The sequence below is a fragment of the Myotis daubentonii genome, chromosome 19 (assembly GCF_963259705.1).
Source record: "Myotis daubentonii chromosome 19, mMyoDau2.1, whole genome shotgun sequence".
Classification (NCBI taxonomy): domain Eukaryota; kingdom Metazoa; phylum Chordata; class Mammalia; order Chiroptera; family Vespertilionidae; genus Myotis; species Myotis daubentonii.
Window position 1 is genome coordinate 5,778,743 of NC_081858.1, and position 12,488 is coordinate 5,791,230.

Here is a 12,488-nt window from a genome sequence, read left to right on the forward strand (position 1 = left end):
TCTTGGGCCCTAAATGGCCTCAGAAGCTTTCTGACATGATACTTTCCAGCCACTGTTAGTCCATTAGAAGTAATGCCAGAGATTAAAGTCCATTGCTAGTCCTGGTGAAATTAATTTCCCACCCAAGCTAGGGAATCTCTTCCCCAACATTCCTCACATGGGTCTCATTGAATCACGGCCTAAACACAGTGACTTCGGGCATCCCAGCCCTTTTCTCAGCAACTCAGATTCTCACAAAGTCTTATTTTGAGCTAACACGTATAACTTCCACCCACTGGTTCTTTTAGGTTGAAACATTTGCAAATAGAATATAGTCTGATATTCCCAACTGAAATAGCAGATCAATATTGATTACTTGGTTATTAAGCAGAATAGCTGATGTTTAATTAGCACTTACTACGTGCCAGTGCCTTTCTGAGGTGTTTACATGAATCAGCTCCCCAGTCTGTGACAGTTCTGTAAGGCAACCACTGATGCCAGCGACATGGTCTAAGTTGCTCCCCACTCGATTCACCTCATCTTTTCTAAACGGTGCATTTCAGGTTGGTGATGTTCTTTTCTGGTGGATTGATCTTTCCAGAGAGTCCCTCAGAGTCCCGAGGTCTGGAAGTACGGACATGGTGGGCACCTCCACTTCCCTCCAGACTCTGTAACCTCTGCCGTGGCCTGGGCTCCTGGGGGCTTTATCGTGCCCCTGACACCACTGACCTGTGAGGTCACTGTCTGCCCTTCCACAAGTGCTTTTTTGTTTGTTTGTTTTTACATCTTTGTGTTTTGTATTTATTCAGCTGAAGTTTTTAAAAATACCCCCCTATTGAACGTTCTCTTGTTAGTTTTCAGCCGTCTTTCCAGCCACCAGGGTCGTTACAGGCTCTGGTTTCTGTCATCTAGATCCTTCCTGCTTCTTCCCAGTCTCATGTCACCTCATAAAACTGTGGGACAGATCTAAGTACATAGCTAAAGCCTTCCTTTCAGTCTAACGCTGGCCAGGAATAGCCGCCACTTGCCTCTCTTTGGGAAGCAGGCAAATGGTTTTGAAAAACATTTTATTGATTACAAATGTCATTCTTACTTGTTTTTTATTATGGTAACTAAGCAGCCTGTTTCTTGGAAAGCTAAGGAACGGTTGTTGTGTTTATTCTAGAAAAAAATCTTGGGCCTGGCTGTCACCAAACACACTCTTGTCCCCACCCAGCATTTGCTTCTCTGCTTCCTGCCTAGTAATTAATGTCCTAAAATAGTGGGGAGAAGCTTAAGAGGGTAATTTACAGAAGAAATCACTCCTGCTGCGAGGGATGGATAGCTCCCTTGAACAGGTTATCTTAGCTGTTCTTCTTCTTCTTCTTCTTTTTTTAAAGTATTTTAGCGGGTTCTGTGGTTCGATTCAGAAATTCCAGGTTGGCTCACAGACCAGGTGATGTCTGGTTAGTGACAGTATCTCTTGCCTCCTGGGGAACTGATAGGGGAGAGGCTGGCAGAGTAGGTGGGGCAAGAAAGAGCACCTGAGCTGGATGGAGGGAAGAAAGAAGGACAGAGGAGGTAGAGAGTATTAAAACTCATGAAGCATCTGCTGTATGCTTGGCACTGCACCCAGTATGTCCCCCAGTGAGGGCAGGTGTTATACCCACTTTCAGATGAAGAAACTGAGGCTCTGAGAGGCAATATGAGCTACCCTATGTCATAGGACTGATCAGTGTTAGCATCAGTATTTAAACCAGGGTCTCTCACATTCTGAAACCCAGCTTCCTCTCCTTATGCTGTGATGCCTCAAGGAATCAGGCACCTCTCCAGAGGAGGGCAGAGAAACAGGTGGAGGGAAGGGAAGTCAGACAGAGAAGGTCAGCAAACTGAGGTCAGCGGGAGCTCTCGGCCATTGGCGGTGTCTGCTGGGAGCCCCGCGGTGATGTGCATTGCTCCTCATTAGCTCTCTGTCCTCAAGTCTGCAGGGGTGTGGGCCGCTGGGAAGGGCGTTTTGGGTCACAGCAGCGTGGTTAGCCGGGAACCCAGGGCTGGAGGAAGTCAAGCAGTGTCTTGTCAGGAGAGCTGTTCTCTCCTGCTTTTCACAAACAGGCGTTTTAGGAAAGAGCCATGAAACCAGGACCGCGATAGCCTGCCCTATTTTTGGTTGATTTTCCATTATAAATTTGGAAATTTATAATTTCCATTAGAAATTCTAGCACAGAACTATATTTCCAATAAACTGAACTGAAAACTTTCTCTGGGTTTTACCAACACTTTACTGAATCTGGGATCTTCCTCTTCCCACACAGTAGAAATGTTTCCCACAGCTGTGGCTACTGCGTGCTTCTTGGGGTCCCTCAGCCTGACAAGGTGCTCTAAGTTAGAAGGGATGTGGCCCTAACCGGTTTGGCTCAGTGGATAGAGCGTCAGCCTGCGGACTCAAAGGTCCCAGGTTCGATTCCGGTCAAGGGCATATACCTTGGTTGTGGGCACATACCCAGTAGGGAGTTGCAGGAGGCAGCTGTTCGATGTTTCTCTCTCATCGATGTTTCTAACTCTCTAACCCTCTCTCTTCCTCTCTGTAAAAAAAATCAATAAAATATGTTTTTAAAAAAAGAAGGGATGTGATTCCCCTTTGTGTAGCCCCCAGGCGTGGACAAATGATTTCTCCTAACAGCAATTGAGGTTTTAAAACCAAACAATAAGGACAAACTGGAACTTGATTGTCAAGGCATTAAGTTACACAGCCTTGGATGTCAACTCAGGCAGCCCACACTCTTAAATCCCAAGTAGCCTTCATTGCAGCTCTGACTGGGGAGCCAGACCCAGCAGCCTGGACCTCCTGTTGCAGTGGGCGCCTGGTGACCTGCTGGCCTGCAGAGGTTTCTGTGCAGATTCTTTTTATCTGGGCCTGCACACTGTGGAATAGGAGACAGTTGTTAATTCTGGAATGAGATGATTTCGGAAGCCGCACTCTCGGTGTCAGGCCTGAATGCGTTTGGTAGTAGGAACCGTGTGGGAACACATGCTGTGAGTGTAGTGAGCCCTTTTCTGGCCTTCCTCCCCGCCAGCAAGCCAAACTACAGCAGCAGATGGACCTGCAGAAGAGTCACATTTTCCGTCTGACTCAAGGGTTGCAAGAAGCTCTAGATCGGGCTGATCTGCTGAAAACAGAAAGGAGTGATCTGGAATATCAGCTGGAAAATATTCAGGTGAGAGCTGGCAGAGGGAATTTACTTAACAGGTGCCTGCGGAGCCACAGCCTGGTGGCTAAGAGCCAGCTGGTGAAACGGTCAGTATCTTCATGCTGTGCACTGTTGTGTATTTCCCCCAGGACTTCATTACGAGCATTTCCAAATATTCAGAGAAGTTGGAAAACTTCTATACCGATTACCCCTGAGATTCTAGTATTAGCCACTTGCTATTTTTACCTTTTCACTTTTTTATCCATCCATCAGTCCACACCCCCCCCCCCAAACACACACACACACACACACACACACACACACACACACACACACACCCTTTTGGCTATAAGAATAGGACTGAGTAAATCAATATTGACTGAGTATGTTTGTGTTGAATTTTCATAGGCTAGTATGCTACTGACTGTATTTTTTATTTTCTTAAAGTATCAAATTTAAAAGTATACTTACTTCTGGGTCTGAGGTTGTTTTTGTTCTGATGAATTTCAGGTTCTCTATTCTCATGAAAAGGTGAAAATGGAGGGCACTATTTCTCAACAAACCAAACTTATTGATTTTCTGCAAGCCAAAATGGACCAACCTGCTAAAAAGAAAAAGGTGGGTCATCGTGTTTGAAAAGGGGGACTTGACATTTTGCCCAACCACAATGATGGTTCAGTGAAAACCACGGTGATACATAATCCAGGGAACATTGAAGAAAACAAAATGTACATTTTTTTATTTTATGTTGGGTTGAAATGTAGGTTTTGAGATAATCAGAATAGCCCTCAAAGAGAGGATATCATTGTCAATTCTGTACTTTATGTTCATGGTTTTAAAATTGTAGTGCCTGTCTCTGTTAAGGGAGTGATTTTTTTTTTTAATCTAAGAAACTGGGAAGACAGCAGAGAAAGGTTTATACATGGGTCACCATACAGGCCTCCAAAGTGGGGTCTCCGCTCATGTGTACGGGACTCCAGAGGGATTAGCAGGTCACAGGTATGGGACTTTAGAGAGATTACAGGCCACGTGTATGGGACTCCAGAAAAGACTAGAAATCACCTGTCCCAGTCATTTTGATTGGCTCATGAGAGAGCTGAAGTGACCAGTTCAGAGTGCCTGACTGGACAGTTACATCCTCCACCAAGTACTGCTCCGTCCTTTTAAAGTTGTAGCAGACAAATTAAAAATTAGCCAAAAAATCTTCCCAAACAAGCAACTATGGGCAGGGTTTCATATGGTATAGATGAACACAGGAAGATTTTTTTCTAGTTGTTTCAGACAGGGAAGAAAGGACACAGAGAGAGAGAGAGACATCGATGTGAGAAAGATACATCAATTGGTTGCTCCTGCATGCATCCCAACAGGGATGAACCTGAACCTAGCTATGTGCCCTGACCGGGAATCGAACCCGTGGCCTTCTGATGCATGGGAGATGCTGCAACTAACTGATCTCTACCGGTTAGGGTGGAACTTTCTTTTTTTTAATACACCTAGCACATTCTTTTCTGAACCACTGAAGCCCTCCTTTGAGGTTTGGCCAAGTGTTCTCAGTTTGCAAAGGTCTCTAAGGAGTTTTGTTTCCTTCCAAAGGCGGTCCTACCCCAGAGTAGCAGTGGCAGGGCTTTCCTAGAACAGGCCTCTGATGACGGAGCACTGAGGCTTGAAGGGGTACGTGGTCTCCATGAGCCCAGTACTGCATTTACAGTAAGGATGAGAGCAGCATTTGCAAGCAGCCTCCTACTGAGTGGTGGCTGCGGGGGAAGTAATTTCTTGCACACTGTGTGACTGTGTTTGTTATGCTTATGATATCTAATCTTTTTTATTTTAGCAGTGGACTGTTATCTGATTATGTCACTTGATGTAGTTAGGGTGTTTCCGTTTTTTTGTTTTTATTTTGTCTCATTATATGGTTTCCTTTTTTTCTTTTATGTACAACACATGTCTCCACTTGCATTTTTTTTTTGAGTAAGCCCCTAATTCTGACATAATTTTAGCATTCCATTTTTTGTTGCTTCTGTTTTTTATAACACTCTTCTCTGTGTCTTGTAACTAAGCATCATGAGACAAATTCAAGGCAAGAGTGATTTCCGAACCATCTCTCCTGACTCCATCCTCCACTTCCATTTTTTGAGGGTAAAGAATCAGGAAATGGCTCTCCTCCTTGGGAATGCTTAAGGAAGAGGTGGTGGCAATCCAAGCATCTTTAAACCCTTTCGGTGAAAATTTGCGCATCCCTATTTTTTCCAGCCGCTGGAACGGGCTGTGGCCCTCTCCCCTCCCCCTCACATGCCATTTTTACTAAATCCGCTTACAGTGAGTATGCTCCTGGCTTTCGTGGGGTGCTCCTCCCAAGTCAGCGTTCCTTTAGCTAGCGTCAAGTGCCAGTCTCCAGGAGTTAGGAGATATCTCTGTTTCCATTGCTAGGGTTTATTTAGTCGACGGAAAGAGGACCCTGCTTTGCCCACACAGGTTCCTCTGCAGTACAATGAGCTGAAGGTGGCTCTGGAGAAGGAGAAAGCTCGCTGTGCCGAGCTAGAGGAAGCCCTTCAGAAGACCCGCATCGAGCTCCGCTCCGCCCGCGAGGAAGGTAGGGCTCCCAGCTCTCTAGGGAGTGTTAGGACCCACCCCGAGGAGGCTGCTCAAGACCAGCTCGGCATCTGTATTTATGGCCTGTGAGCTTTCAGTCCAGACACCCAAAATCTGAACAATTCATGGCATCCTTGGCGTTGCTGATTTGGTACAATGATGTCCTTTTAGTTTGGGGTCCTTGAAAGACAGCCTGGGGCAGCCCATGGGCTCGGGCCTCGTGGTGACTCGGCTGACCAAAGGCGTTGGACTGCTCTCTCCCCAGCTGCTCACCGGAAAGCCACCGACCATCCGCACCCATCTACACCAGCCACTGCGAGGCAGCAGATTGCCATGTCTGCCATCGTGCGGTCGCCCGAGCACCAGCCCAGTGCCATGAGCCTGCTCGCCCCGCCGTCCAGCCGTAGAAAGGAGTCTTCAACTCCAGAGGGTACGTTCTCAAGCCATTGGAGTTTGGTTGACATTTTTTTTTTCATTAAGAAATACGGTAAAAATGATAAGTAATAACATTAAGGGATAAGGAGTAAGAATCAAATCTCTCCATCCTCCCAGTCCTAGTTCCCTTACCAGAGTCAACCACTGTGTTCATCCAGCAGTGGTTGTGGAGCTGCATGTCTGTTTTACTCATATATTTTATATTATATCATCATATTTAAAGAGCCTGAGAAAATAAGCATGTTTTTCTTAGGCCTTTTTTCTTTTATAAATATCAGCGCACACTGTGTTATACACCACAAAACACCTTTCTTCTTTTAGTTAAAATGTTATCTGAGAGTGTGTCCTATGAACACACACGGATGGACCTCATCCTTTCCAAGGGATGCATAGTGCTCCATGGGGTGGGTATGTGACTCACCTGTTACACCAGGCGCTGGTGGTGGGCATCTTTGTTATTTCCAGTTGCTTGTTACCATACACCCTGTGCCTCTGGGCATTGTAGCTGTAGGGTATGGTCTTAGAGAAGGAATCACTGGGTCAAAGGTTATGTGCTTTTTGAGTGTTGTTAGTTCATGTGGGTTTATATTCCTATCAACACTGTAAGGAGTTTTCTTTATAGTCTCAGAAGTAGTCTGTTCACCCAGAGATGAAAAGGACTTAATGAAGGAGGTTGGAAAGTCTTAGGGAGAGTGGAGTAGAGCTGTGATTTAGCATCATGGTATCACCATCCAACTGACTTTCGTCATAAATATTGGAATTCTCCATGGCATTCTGCTGGTTTTCTTCAATGATAATATCATCTGTTTTCTCTGTTTATATAACACTGAATCAGTCAAAGAACTTTACCCTTAAAGTCACTAAAATGGTGATGTTAACAGGAAAGAAAGGTTCCTGGCTCTGGCGTCTGGTGACAGGGCTGTGGAGAGTGGCTCCCTGAGCATTTTGAGATGCTCGGAGCACTTCCTTCGGGTGCCTTGAGCGTGAGCATGTCATTTATTCCTTATAACTTTGTGGTAAAGGAAGGGGGGTGATGTTAAATGGTGAATGTAATTTGTATTCAGAAATTTCTTAGTTTTGTCTCTAGTTAACTAAGTTCTAGGTCACTATTGAGAGGGGGCCTATTAAAAGGAAAAAAACATCTTATTAATTTTAACAGATAGGAATATAAGTGTAAGAATCTGGTTCTTAAGGCTTAAAAGTTGGGTTTTTAACATGAGGTTATTCATGATGGAACTAGACATGAAGGGAGAATTCTTGAGTCAGCTTATCCTATCCTATATAATAAAAGCCTAATAAGCTAAGTGTCTGGTTGTCCATTCAACCAATCAAAGTGTGATATGCTAACGATATGCTAAGGCTGCTCAACTGCTCACTATGACACGCACTAACCACGAGGGGGCAGACGTTCTGACTGGTAGGTTAGCTTGCTGTTGGGGTCTGGCCAATCGGGACTGAGCAAGATGGGTCGGACACGCCTTGGAGCCCTCCCGTGGTCCCTCCCCACCTGACCAACCTCCCACGTCCCTCCCTGGCCCCAGTTGTGCACCAGTGGGGTCCCTCGGACTGGCCTGCACCCTTTCACAATCCAGGACCCCTTGGGGGATATCGGAGAGCTGGTTTCAGCCCGATCCCGCAGGCCAAGGCCGAAGGACCCCAATGGTGCACGAATTCATGCATTGGGCCTCTAGTATATTTAATAGTTAGAAATTCTGTAATTGATATTTGTGATTTTTAAATTGGATTCTGAAATGCTCTAGATAAATGTTTTATCTGGGAAATCAAAGAATTCATGACTAAGATATTTACAAACCTTTGGCTTGAAAGCATGCTTCTTTATGCCCACAAACATCTATGCTATCATGTAGTTGACCTCCTACTTTTTTTTAAAAACCCCTAATTCCTGGTAACCAGAAAATGGAGATTTTAAGTTGATTCATATAAATTAGATGCATCTGTTAGTGTTAAAATAGTTTCTCACCATGGTCAATATGGCTCAGTTTGTGGGAGCATCATGTGGTACACTGTAAGGTGGTGGGTTTGATTCCTGGTCAGGGCAATAGGGCACATACCTAGGCTGAGGATTTGATCCCCGGTCAGGGTGGGTACGGGAGGCAACGGATTCATGTTTCTCTCTCACATCATTGTTGCTCTCCCTCTCTCTCTTTTTCCCTTCCTTCCTCTCTCTAAAATCAATAAAAAATATATATTAAAAAAAATTTTAAGTTCCCCTATCTGTAACTAACCTGCTGTGTAATATATTTTTAAACAATGTTATTGAGCCCTAGCTGGTTTGGCTCAGTGGACAGAGCGTCGTCTGCAGACTGAAGGGTCCCAGGTTCGATTCTGGTCAAGGGCGTGTACCTTGGTTGCAGGCACATCCCCAGTAGGGGGTGTTCAGGAGGCAGCTGATCGATGTTTCTCTCTCATCGATGTTTCTAACTCCCTATCTCTCTCCCTTCCTCTCTGTAAAAAATCAATAAAATGTATAAAAAACAAAACACAACAAAAACAATGTTATTGAGATAAGTTCACATGTCATACCATGTACTCACTGAAATGTATAATTCAGTCTTTTTTGTTAAATTTACTAGGTTGTATAACATTGCATTCTAATATTTGGTTCCATCCTTTTCCCCAAAAAAAACCTTCTATACTCATTAGCAGTCACTTCCCATTTCTCTTTTTTGCCCAACCTCTGGCAATCATGAATGTGCTTTTTGTCTCTGAATTTGCATTCTGGACGTGTCATGTAAATGGAATCAAACCATATGTGGCTTTTTTCATTGAGCATAAAATTTTGAGATCCATCCACCACGTACTCCATTTTTATGGCTGAATAATATTCTACTGTATGAATAGCACATTTGGGCATTTGGGTTGTTTACATTTTTTTGGCTGTCATATATAATGCTGTTATGAACATTTATGTACACATTTTGTAGCTGCATATGTTTTCAATTCTCTTGGGCGTATACCTATGAGTGAAATTTCTGGGTCACATGGTAATCCTATGTTTAACTTTTTGGGGAACTGCCAGAGTGGGTTCCAAAGTGGCCTTGGCATTTTACATTCCAACCAGCAATGTATGCAGATTCCAATGTCTGCACATCCTCACCACTTATTTTCCATATTTCAAATTCTAGACTTCTGGGGGCATGAATGGTATCTCCTTGTGGTTTTGATCTGCGTTTCCCTAGTGACTAATGATGTTGAGCATCTTTATATTTGTTTGTTGGTCATTCATTTATCTTCTTTGGCGAGATGCTTATTCAGATCCTTTTCTCATTTTTAATTAGGTTATGTGTCATTTATTACTGCTTTGTAAGAGTTCTTTATATAGTCAAGCTACAAGTCCCTTGTCAGAGCATGACATGCAAGTATTTTTTCCTGTTCTGTGGGTTGTCTTTCCACTTTCTTGATGGTTTAATTTGTAGCACCCTAATGATTTTTAACATTTTCCTCCAGAATTCAGCCGGCGTCTTAAGGAACGCATGCACCACAATATTCCTCATCGGTTTAACGTAGGACTGAACATGCGAGCCACAAAGTGCGCTGTTTGTCTGGATACTGTGCACTTTGGACGCCAGGCATCCAAATGTCTTGGTAAGAGCAGTGGTTGTATGTTTGCAGTGGGCACCTGTGTGTCTCCACCTAAAAAAAAAATCTATTCTCCCCCCCCCTCCCATGTTAATTTACTTATCATAGAGTACATTCATTTTCAAGCTTTAGTTTCCGTGGGAGGATACTATTTTTCTCTTGTTGGAGGAGAGAGTTTATACCTGTTTTTGGCTCATGTCTCCAACCTCCTCCACAAAATGCCTTGGGCTTTGCTAATTTCCAGCCCCCTTTCTTCTGGCCGTTCTCTGCCTCCCATGAGGCTGTGTGCTGCTGGCTTCCACTGGAGCATGCACATGTGTCCTTTACACATTTGTTTGTGATAGCTTGGGAGAGGCCAGAACAACTGGACTGAGAGCACTTGGCTCTCTCATTTCCTGTCTCTGTAGAGGCCTGGCTCCTGCGGAAGCTTAGGGGTTACCTGGATGACAAGGCCAGACTGACAAGCCCGGCAGGGGGTTGGCTGGCAGGACCAGCAGGGGGGTGGCTGGCGGAGGAAGGGAATGGTCCAGGATCAGCCACGCGAGTTTCCAGGTTGTCCCCTGCTTTTCCCTAGAATGTCAGGTGATGTGTCATCCCAAGTGCTCCACGTGCTTGCCGGCGACCTGTGGCCTGCCAGCCGAATATGCCACACACTTCACCGAGGCCTTCTGCCGAGACAAAATGAGCTCCCCGGGTCTCCAGGCCAAGGAGCCCAGCAGCAGCTTGCACCTGGAAGGTTGGATGAAGGTGCCCAGGTATCGTCGCAGGGTAGCTTGGGCTGGTGCTGGTGAAGGATGGCAGAACATGCCACCCCCAAAGATGCCACTCTGGGATAAGGACTGTTTTGAACTAAAAGCTCTTGAAAAACAGCAGGTGCAAGAAGGACACTCTGACCTCCCCTTCCTCTTCCTGAAAGTCGGAGATAAAACTCCCTGTCAGAGCTGCCCTCCCTGCACCAGCAGGAAAGAAACACTCCTATCACCAGAGACGGGGAGTCATGGCTGCCCCTGTACATTTTAGTCACTTTTCCAAAATTACTACTCTGTTCAGCCTAGAATACAAGCACTTGGCCTATCGGCTTTTTGGGTCTTTATTTTCCTATGGAGATGCCCAGGCAAAATGAGATGTGCTTGCTTTTCTCCCGTTCATCTTCTGGTATCAGTGGAACTCCTATGCCAGCCACAGAACCTAGAGGGGTGAAGGAAGTGTTTCCTCCCCTGTGCCGGCATGGAAGGACACAGGCCACTTCCAATCCTGGTGTTTTCTAGAGAATTCTAGGGATGTCTTCTCTGGGCATCCCTCCCTACCCCACCCCTTCCTCCTGCCTGATTCCTCTGAATTCAAACATTTCTTCTTTTCCATCTGTTTTCCCAGGAATAACAAACGAGGACAGCAAGGCTGGGACAGGAAGTACATTGTCCTGGAGGGATCCAAAGTCCTCATTTATGACAACGAAGCCAGAGAAGGTAAATTAGTAATTCAGGGGGATTTCATTGCACGTGGTGGGCCCAGGGCTCCCAGGCTTGGCGTGAAGGCTTTGTTTTTTTGGACTGCGCTGCAAGCCTTCTACAATTTCCCATTTTTGAAAGTTAAACACCAAGTGACTTCACTAAAGGTTATTGGTACGATACTCACATCTATAGGTCTCCCCTCTGAAGACCCTGCAGGGTGCTGCCCTGAAGATTCCACCTGCTAACACACCTTCCGAGAACTCCTGCCTCAGCCAACTAACCCATAAATCCGCATCGTCATCACACAGTTGACTGTGCTGCTCATCTGACACACTTTATTTTTTTTATCTTCCCTCTCCGCCTTCTCTGCACACCCTTCCCTCCTTTGTTCTCGTGTGCCTCTTTCCATGCATACTGTCTCCTCTCCTCTCCTCTCCTCTTCTCTCTCTCTCTCTCTCTCTCTCTCTCTCTCTCTCTCTCTCTCTCTCTCTCTCTCTCTCTCTCTCCCTCTTTTCTTCTCTTGTTCTTGTTCCTGTTCTTTTGTTTTTCTTTCTGCCCTTCCTCTTTGCACCAAGCTGGACAGAGGCCGGTGGAAGAATTTGAGCTGTGCCTTCCCGACGGGGATGTATCTATTCATGGCGCCGTTGGTGCTTCTGAACTCGCAAATACAGCCAAAGCAGGTGAGAGCAGGAGCCTCTCCCGGAGGTGGGCTGGGCTTGCTGAAACAGGGTATGTGGGCGATTGGCCTGCACAAGGGCCCAACCTCCTGAACTCCCTGTCTTAGCAGTGAAATCTCTGAGACCTCAGGGCCATCCCTTCCGGTGGGAGTGGGGAAATCCACATCCAACCCTGTGCTCTCTGTCGCATCTCCTAGATGTCCCATACATCCTGAAGATGGAGTCCCACCCGCATACCACCTGCTGGCCCGGGAGAACCCTCTACTTGCTAGCTCCCAGCTTCCCCGACAAGCAGCGCTGGGTCACCGCCTTAGAATCAGTTGTCGCAGGTGGGAGAGTTTCTAGGGAAAAGGCAGAAGCCGATGCTGTGAGTATGAAAGCGGGCACTAGGGCTTGTCTTTGTGGGCTGCCTCGGTGGGGTCCTGGCTGTCATGATTTCCCCGGGCTCCCTCTTGGAGGGTTGATGGCTCCATGAGTGGAGTTCTGTGGGGACAGAGAGACAGGCTCTCAGGTGGCTTGTCTGGTATCACGGGCCCTCTTTCAGAATGGACAGCAGCACCATTAGCCACCTCTTAGTCATGGCAACGCAG

The 12,488-nt window shown here is 45.9% G+C and overlaps 1 protein-coding gene across 8 annotated transcripts in view; it reads left to right on the forward strand.

Annotated features, from left to right (window-relative positions):
* Positions 1 to 12,488, forward strand: part of CIT (citron rho-interacting serine/threonine kinase) — a 170,716-nt gene that overhangs the window by 138,773 nt on the left and 19,455 nt on the right. For 6 of the 8 annotated variants that reach the window (XM_059676599.1, XM_059676601.1, XM_059676602.1 and 3 more), the window contains 9 exons: positions 3,033 to 3,173; positions 3,657 to 3,764; positions 5,574 to 5,736; positions 6,001 to 6,165; positions 9,639 to 9,776; positions 10,345 to 10,525; positions 11,145 to 11,236; positions 11,797 to 11,901; positions 12,096 to 12,265. In XM_059676599.1, the coding sequence (XP_059532582.1) occupies positions 3,033 to 3,173; positions 3,657 to 3,764; positions 5,574 to 5,736; positions 6,001 to 6,165; positions 9,639 to 9,776; positions 10,345 to 10,525; positions 11,145 to 11,236; positions 11,797 to 11,901; positions 12,096 to 12,265 (1,263 nt within the window). The remainder of the gene's footprint in view (positions 1 to 3,032; positions 3,174 to 3,656; positions 3,765 to 5,573; positions 5,737 to 6,000; positions 6,166 to 9,638; positions 9,777 to 10,344; positions 10,526 to 11,144; positions 11,237 to 11,796; positions 11,902 to 12,095; positions 12,266 to 12,488) is intronic. The other 2 variants (XM_059676604.1, XM_059676605.1) reach the window with 1 other exon arrangement.